Raw genomic sequence first — 15,398 nt, 5'->3', positions numbered from 1 at the left:
GTACACGGTTTTCGTTAAAAATGTTGTCAATTACCTCTAAGCCTTGATCGTTCGTTTCGTCCTGTGACACGTTGAACTTCCCAGACAACCGTCTCAACTCCTCCATATCATCCCTGATCTTCAGCGAGTTATCCTTCACGAAGTAGAACACGTCTTGGTCGTGTATACTGAAGTGCACGTCTAGGAAATACGAGTTGTTGAAGACAGTTGTAATAACATCTTCGACGACGCTGTTGGCGCCGTCAGCGACGCTGATGAAGGCTTTGCCGTCAACCCTGGAGATGAGCACTCCTTCGCCAAACACGCCGCGTTTGTACGACACTCGAGGCAGTAGGTTTCTTGTGGTTGGCTCCATCTTGAGTAGAGGCGTTGGAACGAAGTCTATGTCAGACAACTTGTCGTTCACCTGAAAATAAAATCCCCATTAGCCTTGATGTTTTTTTTTAAGTAAATGGTGGAAAATTTGACTAATTAGGACTGTTTTGATAGTTACCTTTTCAATGATGCACTGGAGACCAGACATCACCCCGAAGTCAGGGGCCAGTTGTGGAGCAGTCACTGATGTCATAGGCTGGAAGATCATATCCGTGATATACTTCGATCCCATCATCTTGTCTAGATCATAACCGTACAGCTGCAGCCAGCTTCCTAGGCTTGTCATGTACAATACATTCTGGTTCCTATTTATCGGATCATTGTTCTTGAATCGGTAGGTGAATATGTCTGTTGGCAGACTCAGTTTAGTTGCCAGATGTTCCCAGCTAGGTGTCATCCATTGACCAACTACAGGGTCGTATAGCCTGTTGTCCAAGTAGATTAGGTTGGTATTGAAATCAAAAATACCTCCATGGAAGTCAACTGGGACATAGAATCCTGGATTCGAGTCCTTTATGATCTTTCCGAAAGGACTGCGCTTGATTTCCTTGATGATTTCACCATTGACGTCAAAGACGGCCAGAGGAGAGCCATTGTGATCTGTAGCGACGTAGAAGCGTTGGTCCTCAGTCTCGATGCAGGTAAGGAAATCTCTCTGATCGTATAAGAATCGGACAGTCTTTTCAGTTTTCGGGTAGTGCATGTGCGTGATCAAGTTCGGAGTTTGCGGATTAGTGTAGAAGAATTGAGTGACATTGTTCTTGTCGTCCTTCCATGCGACTAATCTGTTCCTATTGTCATAGTAGTACCACATCTGGAACTTCTCCCTTTCGAATGCGTGCACGAATTGACCGCGAGAGTTGTATCGATATTTCTGTTCCCCTCGTCGAATTACGAATCCACGTCCATCGTAGCTGCTGAACTCGATATCTCCGTATTGTACAACTCTGTCTCCGATGTCGTAACCGAGGTAGCGTTTCTCTCCATGTTCAATGACGCCGATAACATTTCCGTTCTCATCATAAACATATTTCCAGTCATCCTCAGATCCGACTACCTCCATCAGGTGACCATCGTAGTTGTAGCTGATTCGTTCGTTCGAGGTCGTATCGCCGATCATCATCTTTTTCGTCTTGATTCGGTTCCTCACATCGTATTCTAATTCGAGGCGGAATACGTCGAAGGACTTGATATTCATCAGGATGGATTTGGTTCGACCGTGGTCATCATAGTCCGTAATTGTGAAGTATTGCTTGCTTGTATCCTGCATGACTGAGCGGTTGAAGGTATTTCTGTATATTCTCAAGTCGCTAACGCCTTCTAGGATTCCAAGATTCTGGTTATACTTCAACCTAAGCTGCGGCATTTCCTTGCTGTTGATATTTACATCAATAGTTGATAATCGAGCATTGCCGTCATATTGGTATTTGAAGTGAGCATTGTTCAAGCCGCTCTTCGAATTAAACTTCATCTTCTCGTCCTTTAGTATGCCAGCATGGTATTTGTAATCTTGTTTTAGCTCATAGTCAGGGTCTGTAATTTCTACGTTCTTTACCAAGTGTGTATTTTCATGATAGACATAACGAATTGCCGATGCTCCAGCTAGGATAGTTTCTAGTTTGCCAGTACTGTCATAGACATACAGGATTTTGCCAGATTGGTGAGGGAATATCTTGGCTAAAATGTGCCCGTCATCGTTGTACAAAATCTCATACGGGTGCCTGTTCATTGGAGAGAAGTACTGGTACTTGAAGTAGCCCAAGGACGTCATCAGGGCGAACGTGTGAATATGACCCCGTGGCGTGGTCAAGTTCTGTAGTGCGCCAGAGTCATCATAATCCAGTAGATAATCGCTACCTCTTGGAGTGGTGACCTTCAATGGTAAGCTAGTGAACATATCTCTGAACGAATAAGCCAAAGAAGAACCATCTCCATAGCGAATTTCGTGCAATCTTCCAGCTCTATCGAAGACGTAAGTTTCATTGAGGTCTCCCCAGCTCCATCTCGTAAGCCTGTTAAATCTGTCATATTCGAGCTCTACTTCAGCAAATATGCCACTCCTGGGTCCCCATTTGACAGGTCTTGCAGTTCTGTCATAAGTTACATTGAGTAGTTCCACCTTATCATCCATGAACACTGCTACAGTCGATGTGTCTCTGTCGTATTCAAGAGTCAAAAGGTTTTCGCCATTCACCCTCAGTTTGCGACCTATTTGTGCGACTGCTTTGCTGCTCTTACCCTTGTTGGACAACAATCTTCGCAAGAAGTATCGCCATTCGAATCTGTTTGCTAAGTCACCACCAACTTCAGTTCTTTGCTTGGCAGGAACTGGATAGCTTTCACCCAAGATAGGATCGATTTCAGACAGAATAGTGTATGGGACTGTATCAGTTGAGATAATATGACCCCAAGGCATGCTTGAAGAAATACTGCCATCAGTTGATATGATAGTTTTCTTTTCAGCTTCTCCGACCTTTGTCCGAACCGAGGAGCCTTTGATGAGTATTGATATAGGTTTCCTGTTGTTTTCACTTACCAAAACGGTAGCACCTTTCAGACTAAGGTCGAATGTTAGGTTGATGATTCGACCTGTTGGTGTAACTGCTGAGGTTAACCTTCCAAACTCGTCGTATTTGTAGATGTAACTTCTTCCGGTGCTATCGTACTTAGCCTTTAGCAAGCCAGTCGTGCCATGGTAGTCGAATGTTACATTGAAGTTGTCAGGTGTTCTCAGTTCTTGAAGCATCTTCATTCGCGACATTCTCAGTCTACATTTCTGACCCTTTGTATTTTCTATGGAATTCACCAGACTAGAATAATCGCGCAAGAGGAAGACCTTGTTACCGGCTGCATCGGTTACCGTGCTCAGTTTTCCGTTGCTGGTGTTCACTGTGTATGTGAACACGTAGTTGTTCTCTCCCGTAAGAATATTCTTCGTCATGATGTGCTGCCCGAATCTGTTGAAGATGTAAATCTCTTGCGTATCAGGGGAGTATATTTCATATTCCCTAGCACCACTTGCATCAGGAATGCTTGCCATGACCGATCGTATCCTATAGTTGGCTTGGTCAGCGATATGCACAATGCCATCTGGGCTTACAATCACCGCCGATATCGTGTTAAACTTGGAATTGGATGCCAAGAAATGATCAGCTTCGAAGCAGTCGCATCCTCTTTCCAGACAATTACATTTCGATTCAGCACCAGCGTATAGAGAAATCTTTCCATCAGTTGTGATGAGACGGACACGGTTAATTCTTTGAGAGTCACTTTCAGCTACGTAAAGGTCTCCTGCGGCACCAAAAGCAATGCTCTGCGGCATGACAAGCGTCGCATACGTGGCCAATTCCATATCGTAGCCAGTCAAAGGCGACGGGCAATGCAGAGGTCTGCCTGCGATTACTTTGACTCTACCATCAGGTGCCATTTGTAGGATCATGTGGTCATCAATGATGTGCAGACTGTTGTCCAAAGGATTGATCACGAGCTCCGTTGGCCATCTCAGATGGACTTCTTCTACGCTCAGTGTGCCTTCACAAGGGATGGGTTTCCAGTGGGCTCTATGCATGTGGTTTCCGATTACAGTCGTAATAATTCCATCTCGGTCTACCATTCTGATGTTGGTACCGTCAGCAAAGTACAGGACATTGTCAATAGATACAGCGACTCCTTTAGGGTAGGCGAGTTTGGCGTCCCTTGCTAACGCTCCATCGCCGCAGTGGGCCTCGTCTCCTGGCAGACATCTCTCTCCAGATCCTACGACGGTTTCCCAGTTGCGTTCGGGGTCACTGTAGTCGTCGGTGTTGCGGACTTTGATGATCTGGTGCGATTCGGGGTCAGAGATGTAGAGGGTGCCGTCCAGAGGTGACAAAGCCATGTGGTATCGGTAGGAGACTCGAGTGGCACTGAAAAAAGAGAAAATACAAAATTAAATTAAAGTGAACAAAATTAAAATAGCTGTGTAGTTAATTATCATCTTTGTTAATATCTGGCCAAGGTACACAATAATACTCACTTCAATTTGACCACCGTGCGCACAGTGCCATCAGTGCTGATCTTCCTGACCAGGTTGAAATCGCCCACAAATATCGAGCCATCAGGCGCCGCGGCCAAAGCCACTGGCGCTAACAACCTCTGCTTGATCGCGGATCCAGAACATTCGCTGCCGCACTCCAGGGCTCGTTGGCGACCGTCGCCCATGGTGGTGATGATGAGACGCGGCTTGTGTTTGAGGTAGATGTTCGTGCCATCGCCCTTTTGGAGGATACCTGAAGAGAAAGTGTTATTGTGTAAATGTTATGCCAAGTTCTAACAAAGATAGAAGAATGAGAGAGATAAGTTCATTAGTGATGTCATAATGTTTAAAGTTCTTGGTTCTAGGTAATAAAGCCTGGTCCGTGAGCACGTAGAATCCCGTCCAATGACCACACGCTACCCATCCCTATCGCTCGCGCGTAATTATGTTGCTGTCGCGACTGTGCGACGGGCGCCCGCAGTGAGTGTGCGAGCGCGCTTTTTAATAGAGGATAACAACGACTGTGTGAAACAGGATGTAATGGACTAACCTTCATGGAAATTGTATCTGTGATGAATATCCAAGTTCCAACCGCCAACATCTGATATGCTCATGTCGTGGCCGCTCAACTTCGTCGTCTGCACATTCCAGATTATATCCTTGCAATCCGTGTATTGGTAACCAACTTTCACCAGCGCAGTGGTCACCCCATAGACCCTTTGCCTGTAAACGTTGAGCCGGTTCCAGGGGTACGTGAATTTGATGACAGGGTCTGCTTCGAAGGTCTTCTCGAAGAGAATGCCCTCAATGGTGATCCTTAGATGGATAAGGGCGAGAGTGGGAGGCACTTTCTCGGGAGTCAATTGGAGCTGGATGGTGGAGAGGTAGCCAGCAGCGCGGGAGCTATGGTAGACCAGGTTCAGTCCAGTGCCAGGTATCTGGAGGCTCTCTTGTACGACCTGATGAAAAAAATATTTAAGGATAAGTTGATCATTAAAAGCAATAGTGTGGCTAACGTTTAACGGTTTATCGAACATAGAACTTAGAATAAAGACATCTTAGATGTGGATGATCTGTATCCCTAAAAACTATCATCGTTGTGGTAGTTGGACCGCGCATATGCACGGTCCAATATTGATGCCTTACACTAGATATCTAACTTCCACTCACCTGAGACTCAGCCAATATAGCGCTCTTGTCGGGACAAGCGCCTTGGAAGCCATGCTTCCACGTGGCCAGTACGACGGGCTTCATGGCGTCGTAGTCGTGCGCGAGGCAGGCCTGCGGCGGGCCCATGCCGCCCTTCTCGTCAGATGTGGTCATCACCACCTCGTCGATTATCACAACCTGGAACAATTAAATTAATGCTATGAAACCCCCTTTTTGCAAGCTATACTCGGTTGAAAATATATATAATATACCTTTTTGCAAGCTATACTCGGTTGAAAAGTACTATATCATCTCATTCTTCCAATGCCATAATACTGTTAGTGTTGAGTTAATATCAGGAATTCAGGATGCAGACCACCAACTTTTAGTTGGCCGATAGTTGGACCCGATTTTAATTTGTATGAAAATCAAATCTGTGTAATGTGCGCACTTCTATACATGTCCATACTGATTAACTGCCCGATCCAACTATCGGCCGACGAAAAATCGGTGGTTTGCGCCTGGGCTTAGAGAAAATTATGAAAACGGTCGAAATTCCTATACCATTCCATAGGATTGTTTTTGGTTACTAGTCGACAATAGTAATTAGAAAAAAATAATGGTCATTGATTTCATTGCAGTGAAGCGTTTTAAAATCTTTATAACATGTCCCAATTAACACGAATAATTTAGCAAGTTTCAATGTTCTGTTTTATTAGATATTGTAAGTTGGCTGTAAGTACCTAATATAACTCAAGTTAAATGTGAAGTGTGGGAAATAATAATTTTAACACGTAAATTAGGTTAGATTACTCGTGTATGAAACTCTTAATTACTCTACATACTAAAAATTTGAAGATAAAACGCGAAATGTGGCGAAATTATTTAATTACCACCTAGTGCCTACCTGTCAGGAAGTTAAAAAGCGGTTGTAAAATTGAGACTTAAAATGTTAATGTGGCTTTAATCGTCAGTTCGCATGTTTCCGGAGTGGGCAAAAAATTTAATTGCTTCATATGAAGTTTGGTCGAAGTCGTTTGGTTTATTAACGAGTGAATCAACTGCGTATGGCCGCCGTCCGGTGATTTATGGAACCCTTGAATGCTTAATCATGTAAAGTAGCCCAATGGGAGCAAAAACCAAACTTTTACTTGACTGGTAAGTATATTTTAAGCATTGTTGTTATTCGGCAGTCAGAGGTAAGATAGCCAGTTCCTCTGTGGTTGAGGATTCCGGGTGAAGCTCGCTTCCACCTTCGGCCTGATCATCACTTACCATCAGGTCAGATACAGGCCAAAAGCTTCCCCGTTGGGAATAAAAAAAAAACATTCGCAAACGTGTTTTATTCTATGTACCTACATTACTTTCTTTACGCGTGTTCCGTTCCAGAATAATTACTTACCTCCTTATTTCATACATATCGGATATAAAAGTTGTCCCAATGTCTGAGACGCTTCTTCTCTATTCAATAACATTAATTAATAACTAATTTATCGAATATCAAGTTCTGTCTTTTCCCGGAAACATTTTCTTTGGTAGGAACTTTTTCTTATAAGATAGAGCTTCTGAATAGAAATATTAGATTTCAGTTTTACTCGCTTCAAACTAATTTTCTTGTTAGTGTAGGAAGTTACTGTTTCCTAAACATGAAATAATAAATGATAAGTTTTTCAAAGGGACCTGTCTCGGCATCGCCACTTTAAGACGGCTTGATGAGTGCAGACCGTAGTGATTCTTCAGAAATACTCAAGATGAGTACCTACTGCGACTGAGTAGGTTTAATCGGGACTATTCCCACCACTGTAACCCCCATGAAGCCAGGATAAAGAGCTTGGCTGTCATTAAAACCCAAAACCAGTGAAGGTCAACTTTTTCCGGGGGAAGTTAACTGTCATTGGACCCGCAACGAAATTAATCAGAGGAACATAAGCCGAGTTCGAGTTAAGTTTCGACTTCCCTTCAGTGCAAAGCGTAAAACAGGTGACAAAACAAAGTATAATAAATCTTTTTGACTGCGTAGGTTCTAAGGTTTTCAACTTACCTCATTCCAAGGTACGAAGACGACTTGAGAAGATCTTTTGAACGGAGACCGACCGAAGTGCAACGTGACCGCGCCACCTCCGTTGACCAGGAGGTCGAACCAGCCGTCTTCTCTGGTTAGCGTGAACCCTTCAAGGGGGGTCGAGGTCGAGACCCTGACCCCGACGAGGCCGGAGCCAAGGGAGGTCACCACGCGACCTCTGATGACGGCCGACCGGCTGAAACCGTAGGTGAAGGATTAGATGATGGATATCTGATATTTAAGTGACTGGAAGGTATGATTGTAAGGTTTCCTTTGTAATATTATATTGACATTTCGTTGAAGTTCTTTCAAATAGAAGTTTATTAAAATACAAAGGTGACTGGAAACTTGATTCGTGATTTCTAAACTAAAATGGTTTTCTAAAAGGAAATCGGCCTATTTTATCAAGGTTTCGTTTGGCAAACTCGTCTACGAAGTTTTGTGCGATTTAAATACTTGGGATCTACTTTGATTAGCTATTTTCTAAACCCTTCTACTTGACACACTTTTAAAAGACCCATCACCAAAGCTACATCGTTTGGAGGTGGCCACTCAATACTACCTTCAATTCTCCTGGACTAAACATATGGATATGAATATTATTAAATAAAAAGCGTAACACAAATTCACAGGACACAACAAAAGGTTACAATAATGCATGCAGACATCAATATACCATATATAAATATATGCCAATTAAGTAGATATATACGTTGTATCTAAGGTAATGTTCTGTTCTAGGATAACACACAACTCCCGGACCACATTCTTACCTCGTGTTGAAGTGATTCCAAAACATACTGCGCAGCGTTAGAAAGGCGAGAGAAATCACAAAAAATAAGTAAGTATCATCATTTGGACATATTTTCATTAATAAAGGAGTAGATTAGTTTGTTAGGAAGGCCCTGATATAAAGGTATTAGTTGATACATAAATAAAATAACATGCAAGTGCCGAATTGTTAGGGCCTTCGCCAAATTTTGAGCTATGAACATAAAATACAGTCTCCGCATAGAACGTGTAAGGAAAAGAAAGTAAAGCTTAAGAACACTCTTAATGTAAATAAAACATTGGGATTGACTGGGGCACAACATTGCGTATCTTATATTATAATAACAGATATTTTATTAGTTATTTATCACATTTTTTACGCTAAAAAGGATTTATTGCCATATAACTTTGCATGATGCATTAAGATTTGTAATAATTATAAGTAAGATTAGAAATTGTAATATGACAATACATCCCCGTAGACACATAAACATAACTTATCTAACGAATAACACCGAACACAAAGTCTTACCTTTCATTAAAGGTTTCCTGTTTAGCGTAGTTTTGGAGACTACCTTCGTCGATGAGGAACTTCATCCTCTCGAAGAAGGAGGCGGTGATCGCTGGAGGCTGTTTCCTGAGGAGGATGTCCGTCGGTTTTGGCGAAGAGACGCAGAGCTGGCTTCCTTTGCAAGCTGTGCTTTGACAGCACTCGGGGTCCTCGCAGTCAACAAGACCGTCTAAACAGAAGCATGGAAGTAAGTATGACGTTCAAAGGTTAATATAAGATTTTAAACTTTCGCGTTCCATTTCAACTAAAATAGAAAGACACGGGTCTTAAAGCGACATTTATGAATGAGTTAGATTATGTACTCACGGCTTGACGGCAGCCGAAAGGTAACTCATTTTCGTTCATAAATATCGCGTTAAGACCCGCGTCTTTCTATTTTGGTTCAAAGGTTGCTTGCATTTCTAAAGTTACCTTTATCGTTGTCCTTGGAATCGTCGCAGATTTGTTCCTTCAGCGTCGTGCAGTCTGGGCCGTCCCAGCCGTCGAAGCACTTGCACTCCCAGTGTCCGTCATTGGCCACTCTACACTGACCATGACCGGCACAACCTCGTGGACACCCCTCCAGAGTGCAATGCCTGCCGTTCCATCCAGAGACGCAGAGACAGGTGCCATTCTTGCACTGTCCGTGGTCGCTGCAGCGGGCATCGCACAGCTTAGATGTACAGTATTCACCAGTCCATCCAGGATCGCAAACGCATGATTCTCCAACGCATCTGCCGTGAGGGCCACAATCTAGATCGCAAACCTCTGCAATAAAAACATTGATGATCAGATGACTGTTAGCAAAAGTTGAGCAAATAAGAATTGATATAGCTCGAAAATACCTTTAGAGCAGTCGTCACCCGACCAGCGAGCGTGACACGTGCAAGTCTGCGTGTCGACATCGAAAGTTCCATGACCAGAACAATCCGGCAAGCATTGTAGTGCATCCTTGTCCATAGTAGCGCAGTCCAGTCCTTTCCATCCCTTCTTGCAAACGCAACCGCCTTCGATACAGAAGCCATGTCCTGAGCAGGTTGGATGGATACAGTCGACTTCTTCGCAGAATTTGCCCTTATACCCGCGGACGCAGGAGCATTTGCCGTTGACGCAGTGACCATGGCCGTTGCAGTCTGGAACCTCGCACTCGTCGTGCCGTAGAGAACACTCCTTGCCTTTCCATCCTGGATTACATTGGCATTCTCCGTTTATGTACTCGCCTCGTTGACTGCATAGCACTGGACATACGCCTACAAATACACGATCAATGAGAAACTGATTTTACCAAGAAAACCTACAGTAAAAACATTGCGCGATTGAGCTGTCTACATATGATTTAGAAAAGTGTTGTGTATAACTTACTCTCGCTGCAATCGTCCCCTCCAAACCCAGGCTGACATTGGCAGTGTCCCATGAGACATTCGCCTTTGCCTGAGCATCCGTTGGGACAGTTGTGGGTCATGTCTTCCGCCATCGCAGCAATAAACGATATCTCTTGAGGATCGCCGTCGTCGTTGTACAGAGACAGGAACCAGTGCCCTTGCTCCATGTAGTGTGTTACTTCTTTCTTCACAGAAGGCTGTTGATTTAACGGTAATGTATGAATAAAAGCTGCTTTTCCCTCTTTTAATTTAAGTATTAGGGATTATTGTCTAAGAAAATTGTTTACTTACATGTGACGCTCTTGTTGTCCTCGCTTTAAATCCGCTCAGAACTTCCAAAATGTGATACTGCGTGTGAGTTGGCAATGCGTTTCTTCTGGCATAGACTCCTATCGATGCTCCTCTAGGAATCATGTAGTCGAATTTCACGTACGTAGCTTCCGATTGGTAGAACTGTACGTTCCAGTAACTATATGGAGGGATTTCTTTAGATAATTTTTCACCTAGTTTAATTTGTGTGAATGTCGTCCCGTCTGGCGGGAACGTTTGCGCGGGAAACGTTCGCGCACCTAGAATGTGAAGAATGTAATTAGCAAGAAATTATTTTGAAAAATATAGAATAATGAGAGTTTTAAACATGCTACAATGTGATGAATATTATCTTGACTGGAATACGTGCAAGTTTGTAGCTTATTAACAAATCGCACCCTTAATAATGAATGGGCACAACTCCAAAATTCAGTTTTTTGGGAAAAGCCAAAAAACCAATCGGCGGATCGCGGTTTTTTACATAATTGGCTCTAAAATCTTTATTTTATCAGCTACAACTTTCAAATTAAGCATACTTCATCACTGGTATCTGTTATATAATTTGACATAAGACATTTTTGAAAATATTGATTATGAGTATTTAAAAAAATTGTTTAAAAAAATATTTCAAAGTTAGGCCTTTATTTTACTATTTCTGTTGTTGTGATTTTGGGTATTACTTGTACTTGTGCCCATCTAATCCTTAGGCTGAATTGTTTTATATGGCATATTCCCTAATATTGCTCTCTAATATTTAAAAATAAGTGTATTATTGGATTTTTATATTGATTTACGCCCAATAACATGCAATGCCCTTACAGGGCTCTTGTTTGTGTCTAGACATAATTATTTGTAAACACCTAATTGTACAACAGGATGCAATAAATGAATATGAATATGAATATGAATATGAATATGAATAACATTGGGGACAGTTATTGTGCGGTATAGTAGCTTATAGCCAATTCAGTATAAGAGTAGGGTGCTGAATACTAGAAAATTATTAGATATGTCGAATTAGATTAAAATAAAGACTATTAGCTATTTCTCCGAGAAAACCGACATGAAAATACTAATTTTATGCATTCAAAATATTTTTACTTAGATAGATAGGGACTCTTACCCTATAAAAAATATGCTTTTCATCAAATAAAGAAAAAACCTACAAAAACTTTTTCTGTAAGGTTTTCTGTTATGGATTTGTTCAAGACAATCACTTATTAAAGTCCAACAGCCAGTACCTTGGTATCTTTTTTCCACTATCCTGCTGTCCTGGTGGAAGGAACCGTTCTCCTTGTCCCTTACTATAATCACCCACATTATGTGGGAATCAGTTCAAATGGCTATTGTAAAAAATACAATTTTAATACTCAAATTGACGTGTGTAATTTTTGAAGGATTTTAGCAACCAATTTTGAACACAAGAATATCCATTCTGGTGTTCTAACATTCCCCAAAAAATATTTTACTACTAAAGCACCTTAGCCATGCTTCAGATTCAATTTGTGTTATATGGTTTACAAATACAGTCTTTTATAAGAGCACGGATTTGCAGTCCATCGAAGATAGCTGCTTTTAATTTTTCCGTACTCATCATCATTTTGCTTTTGATCATTTTAGTGATTAGAAAGCTCAATACATATCTTTGGCCCTCCAAATAGAAGCCCTTTACGTCCTGCTTGACTTCAGTATTGCAAAGAATCTAGGTACACAAGGTTTACGACGATATTGGACACCCAATATTTATTATTTTGTACAATTTTTTTTTATCCCAAAGTATGCTTGGTTTGTTATCACAAACTCCGTGATCTTTGAAACTGTTAGTGGCGTTAACACAAGATTTCATTACGAACTCATATTTTTAAAGACAAAAAGCACTTTAGAACTTAAATTTAGACAAACTGAAAATTTCAAGGTCTAATAGCTGATCAGTAAAATTGTAGTAACTTAATACGTGAAAAGATAATTTTAAAATAAATTCGATGTATCCTCAGTCCTCAGAATCTGAGTGATTAATTAGCATCAATTTATGTGACCGTAATAAATTAATGAATAATATAATTAAAAATTATAACACTATCATAATAAAGTAATTCACCTTTTGGCTGACCAGTGCGTTTATTCATAAAATAAACATAGAAAAAAGCCAACCCGAGCCCTGAGCGAACGTTAATAGCCTTAACACGTAGGTATGTCTCTTATTTTATTAATCATTAGTTTATTTGTCGGGAAGTATTTCATAACCACCGCTTTATTTCTTAGCATCGCGATATAACATTCTATAGGCTCCTAATCAACCAATAGGTATGAAAATTAATACCAAGAAGAAAATTACTTTTACAGGAGAGTTGTAAATTTAACTACAAACACCCATCCATGGTCCGCCTAACTAAAGTTAAAGTTATATTTTATAATTTTCTATGATTAACGGGACTTTATCAATGTAATAAAAATGAAAATGTAACATATTATTAGAAATATAAGGAATTAATTAGTCTTAGCTCACTAACACTTACTTAAAAGTTTGTCACACAAAGGCACAACTCCAAATTGGACCACAGTCGCGGGGGCCGGATTCGACAAATATCGGCATGTCACTGATTCAGCCCTTCTAGCGGGAAGATAGACGAAAGTATGGAAGGGGCACAAAATGTAGAACTCTTTTATCTGATCATTGTTTTCGATTTCTGTGAAAGCCATCTTGTAGAACTTGCGAAAATGTGCCTCTCTAGTACAAAAAGTAAAAAACCAAAAATTTTGAGTTGTGCCCCTATATTATTAAGGGTGCGAAATATTATCTACACTAAACATCTAAACTAAACTAAACATCTAAACTAAACTATGCATAATAAAAAGTACAATGACACCCAGATGGAATTAAAGGCACATGCGTTTGATAAAAGCAGTTAGAAAGTATAACTCCCCATCCTCTCTTTGAGAGCATGCATATTAGTTTGTTAGACACCAATGGTTGTAAAGACCAAGAAACCCTAAAAGATGATTTCGGTGAATATTAGTAAGTTATCGTTGATCGTATTCAAATTCAACAACCTCACCTTCTAGTATGAGTATAGGCGGACATACAACCTTTGGACATTCACAACTTGGTACAGTCGAGGACACAATAGATTCGGTCGTATAATCTGTATCTGTGAAATCTGTGACATCTGTTGTCGTTGAATCTATATCACTTGTCATTTCAGTATTCGTCTTAGTTACTACTGATGATTCAACATCGTCTGTCGAGCTAACGTTTTCCGTGGATGTACTAAAAGTTTCATTAGCATCTGAAGTAGATTCAGATTCAGTGGTGGATCCTGTAGAATCGGTGGTAGAACTATCGGAATAATCAGAGTAAAAGTCATCGCTAGTATTATCTTCATTACAACTCGGGCATGAGCATTCACAGCTGCCTCCCCAATCGACTTCTGTCTTGATTGGAGGTGGAGTCGTTTTCGTTGAACTCTCGATTTTCATGGGATTGTTAAAGTTCGTCGGTGATGTGGGCTCAACTTCCATTGGGGTAATCTTTACTGTTGGTATTTCATTGCTATCGCCAACAGTAGGGACTGTCACTGTTAACGAATAAAGAGGCTTGTAAGATGTACTGCCAGCATCATCGGCAGAAATTGTCAAATTAATCAACACGTGTTTTGGGTTAGATGATGCTTCTGGCGCTCTCGACTCGGAAGCAATATTTACAGTCACCGGTTCGTCTTCTCCCAGAACCGGTTCAGTCGGCGTGACCGTGTTATTCACCACAATGTTAGGATTAGTGGCACTCTGTGTAGACTGTGTGATATTCAAAACATGCGGAATGTGTGTGGTCATTAATTTTGCTGTGGACACACTGTCTTCTGTTGTTGGCGTATTAGTTATTGATGTTATTTCTGTTGTTATTGGTTCTACAGTCGTAATTTGAGTTGTAGTAGGAGGTTCAGTATTTTTGTTACGTACATTTTCAGTCACATAATGTAATTTATTTAGGTCTTTGTCCTTATCCACCGATTCACTTAATTTGATATGCAAGTGCTCATTCACTTCATTTAATCTGGCTAACAATTTTAGATATTGAAACTTTTGGACACCGTACGAGTAAAGCGATGGATATGCATCACCTTGCATCGATTCTGGTTCATAAGCAATATTGCTGATATCCTTTTCAACGACAGGTTCAGTTTTAGTAGGTAGCACTTCAGGTGGGAATTCAACATCAGGATTAGCACTGACGGCAGACACACTTTCAGTATTTTTATTAGTAATGTTATCAGATTTCCCCATACTATCGGTTGGCTCATTAGATGTGGTACCCTCCAGCGGTTCATTATTACGCGGCGTGGTTTCAAGCGTAGCACTATCTATTAGTTCACCAGTTGAGACGGGTATATTAACACTGCTAGACACAAAAGCGCTATTAGCACCCTCCACTGCTGGCTGAGTGACGTCAGTCGAGCGGGGCGGGACCGAGGTCACACCATGCACTACACTAACGGTGCTCACAGAAGGCGTAGTGATTAGTTCATGCATATCTACAGTGGAAGGATTCATGGAAGAAACAGAAGGCGAGACAGAAGCATGCCCTACGCTCCTACGCGGGCGGGGGTGGCTGTCCCCTTTACCTGAGCCTGAAGAGGTCGAGCTCTGGTGCGGTCTCGCTAATGATTTGTTACTTGACTCCAGCGTCGTGGCTTTAGACGCTGGGAACATTTCAGTTGATTCACCAACTAGTACTGTACATGCTTTTGAGGTTTGATATGACCAGTTGACGAAGTATGAAGCTGGAAT

At 41.4% G+C, this 15,398-nt stretch overlaps 1 protein-coding gene across 3 annotated transcripts in view; it reads right to left on the bottom strand.

The window, feature by feature from the left end:
• The window catches only part of LOC135073042 (teneurin-m), a 207,470-nt gene that overhangs the window by 3,240 nt on the left and 188,832 nt on the right, over window positions 1–15,398 (bottom strand). For 2 of the 3 annotated variants that reach the window (XM_063967050.1, XM_063967051.1), the window contains exons 5-16: window positions 13,670–15,391; window positions 10,596–10,873; window positions 10,285–10,501; window positions 9,768–10,172; window positions 9,355–9,690; window positions 8,905–9,112; window positions 7,581–7,797; window positions 5,561–5,737; window positions 4,941–5,349; window positions 4,391–4,643; window positions 494–4,280; window positions 35–406 (exon numbers count right to left, since the gene is read on the bottom strand). In XM_063967050.1, the coding sequence (XP_063823120.1) occupies window positions 35–406; window positions 494–4,280; window positions 4,391–4,643; window positions 4,941–5,349; window positions 5,561–5,737; window positions 7,581–7,797; window positions 8,905–9,112; window positions 9,355–9,690; window positions 9,768–10,172; window positions 10,285–10,501; window positions 10,596–10,873; window positions 13,670–15,391 (8,381 nt within the window). The remainder of the gene's footprint in view (window positions 1–34; window positions 407–493; window positions 4,281–4,390; window positions 4,644–4,940; window positions 5,350–5,560; window positions 5,738–7,580; window positions 7,798–8,904; window positions 9,113–9,354; window positions 9,691–9,767; window positions 10,173–10,284; window positions 10,502–10,595; window positions 10,874–13,669; window positions 15,392–15,398) is intronic. The other variant, XM_063967052.1, reaches the window with a different exon arrangement.

Source organism: Ostrinia nubilalis, chromosome 7, assembly GCF_963855985.1.
Source record: "Ostrinia nubilalis chromosome 7, ilOstNubi1.1, whole genome shotgun sequence".
Classification (NCBI taxonomy): domain Eukaryota; kingdom Metazoa; phylum Arthropoda; class Insecta; order Lepidoptera; family Crambidae; genus Ostrinia; species Ostrinia nubilalis.
This window is presented reverse-complemented; position numbering and strand designations above follow the sequence as displayed.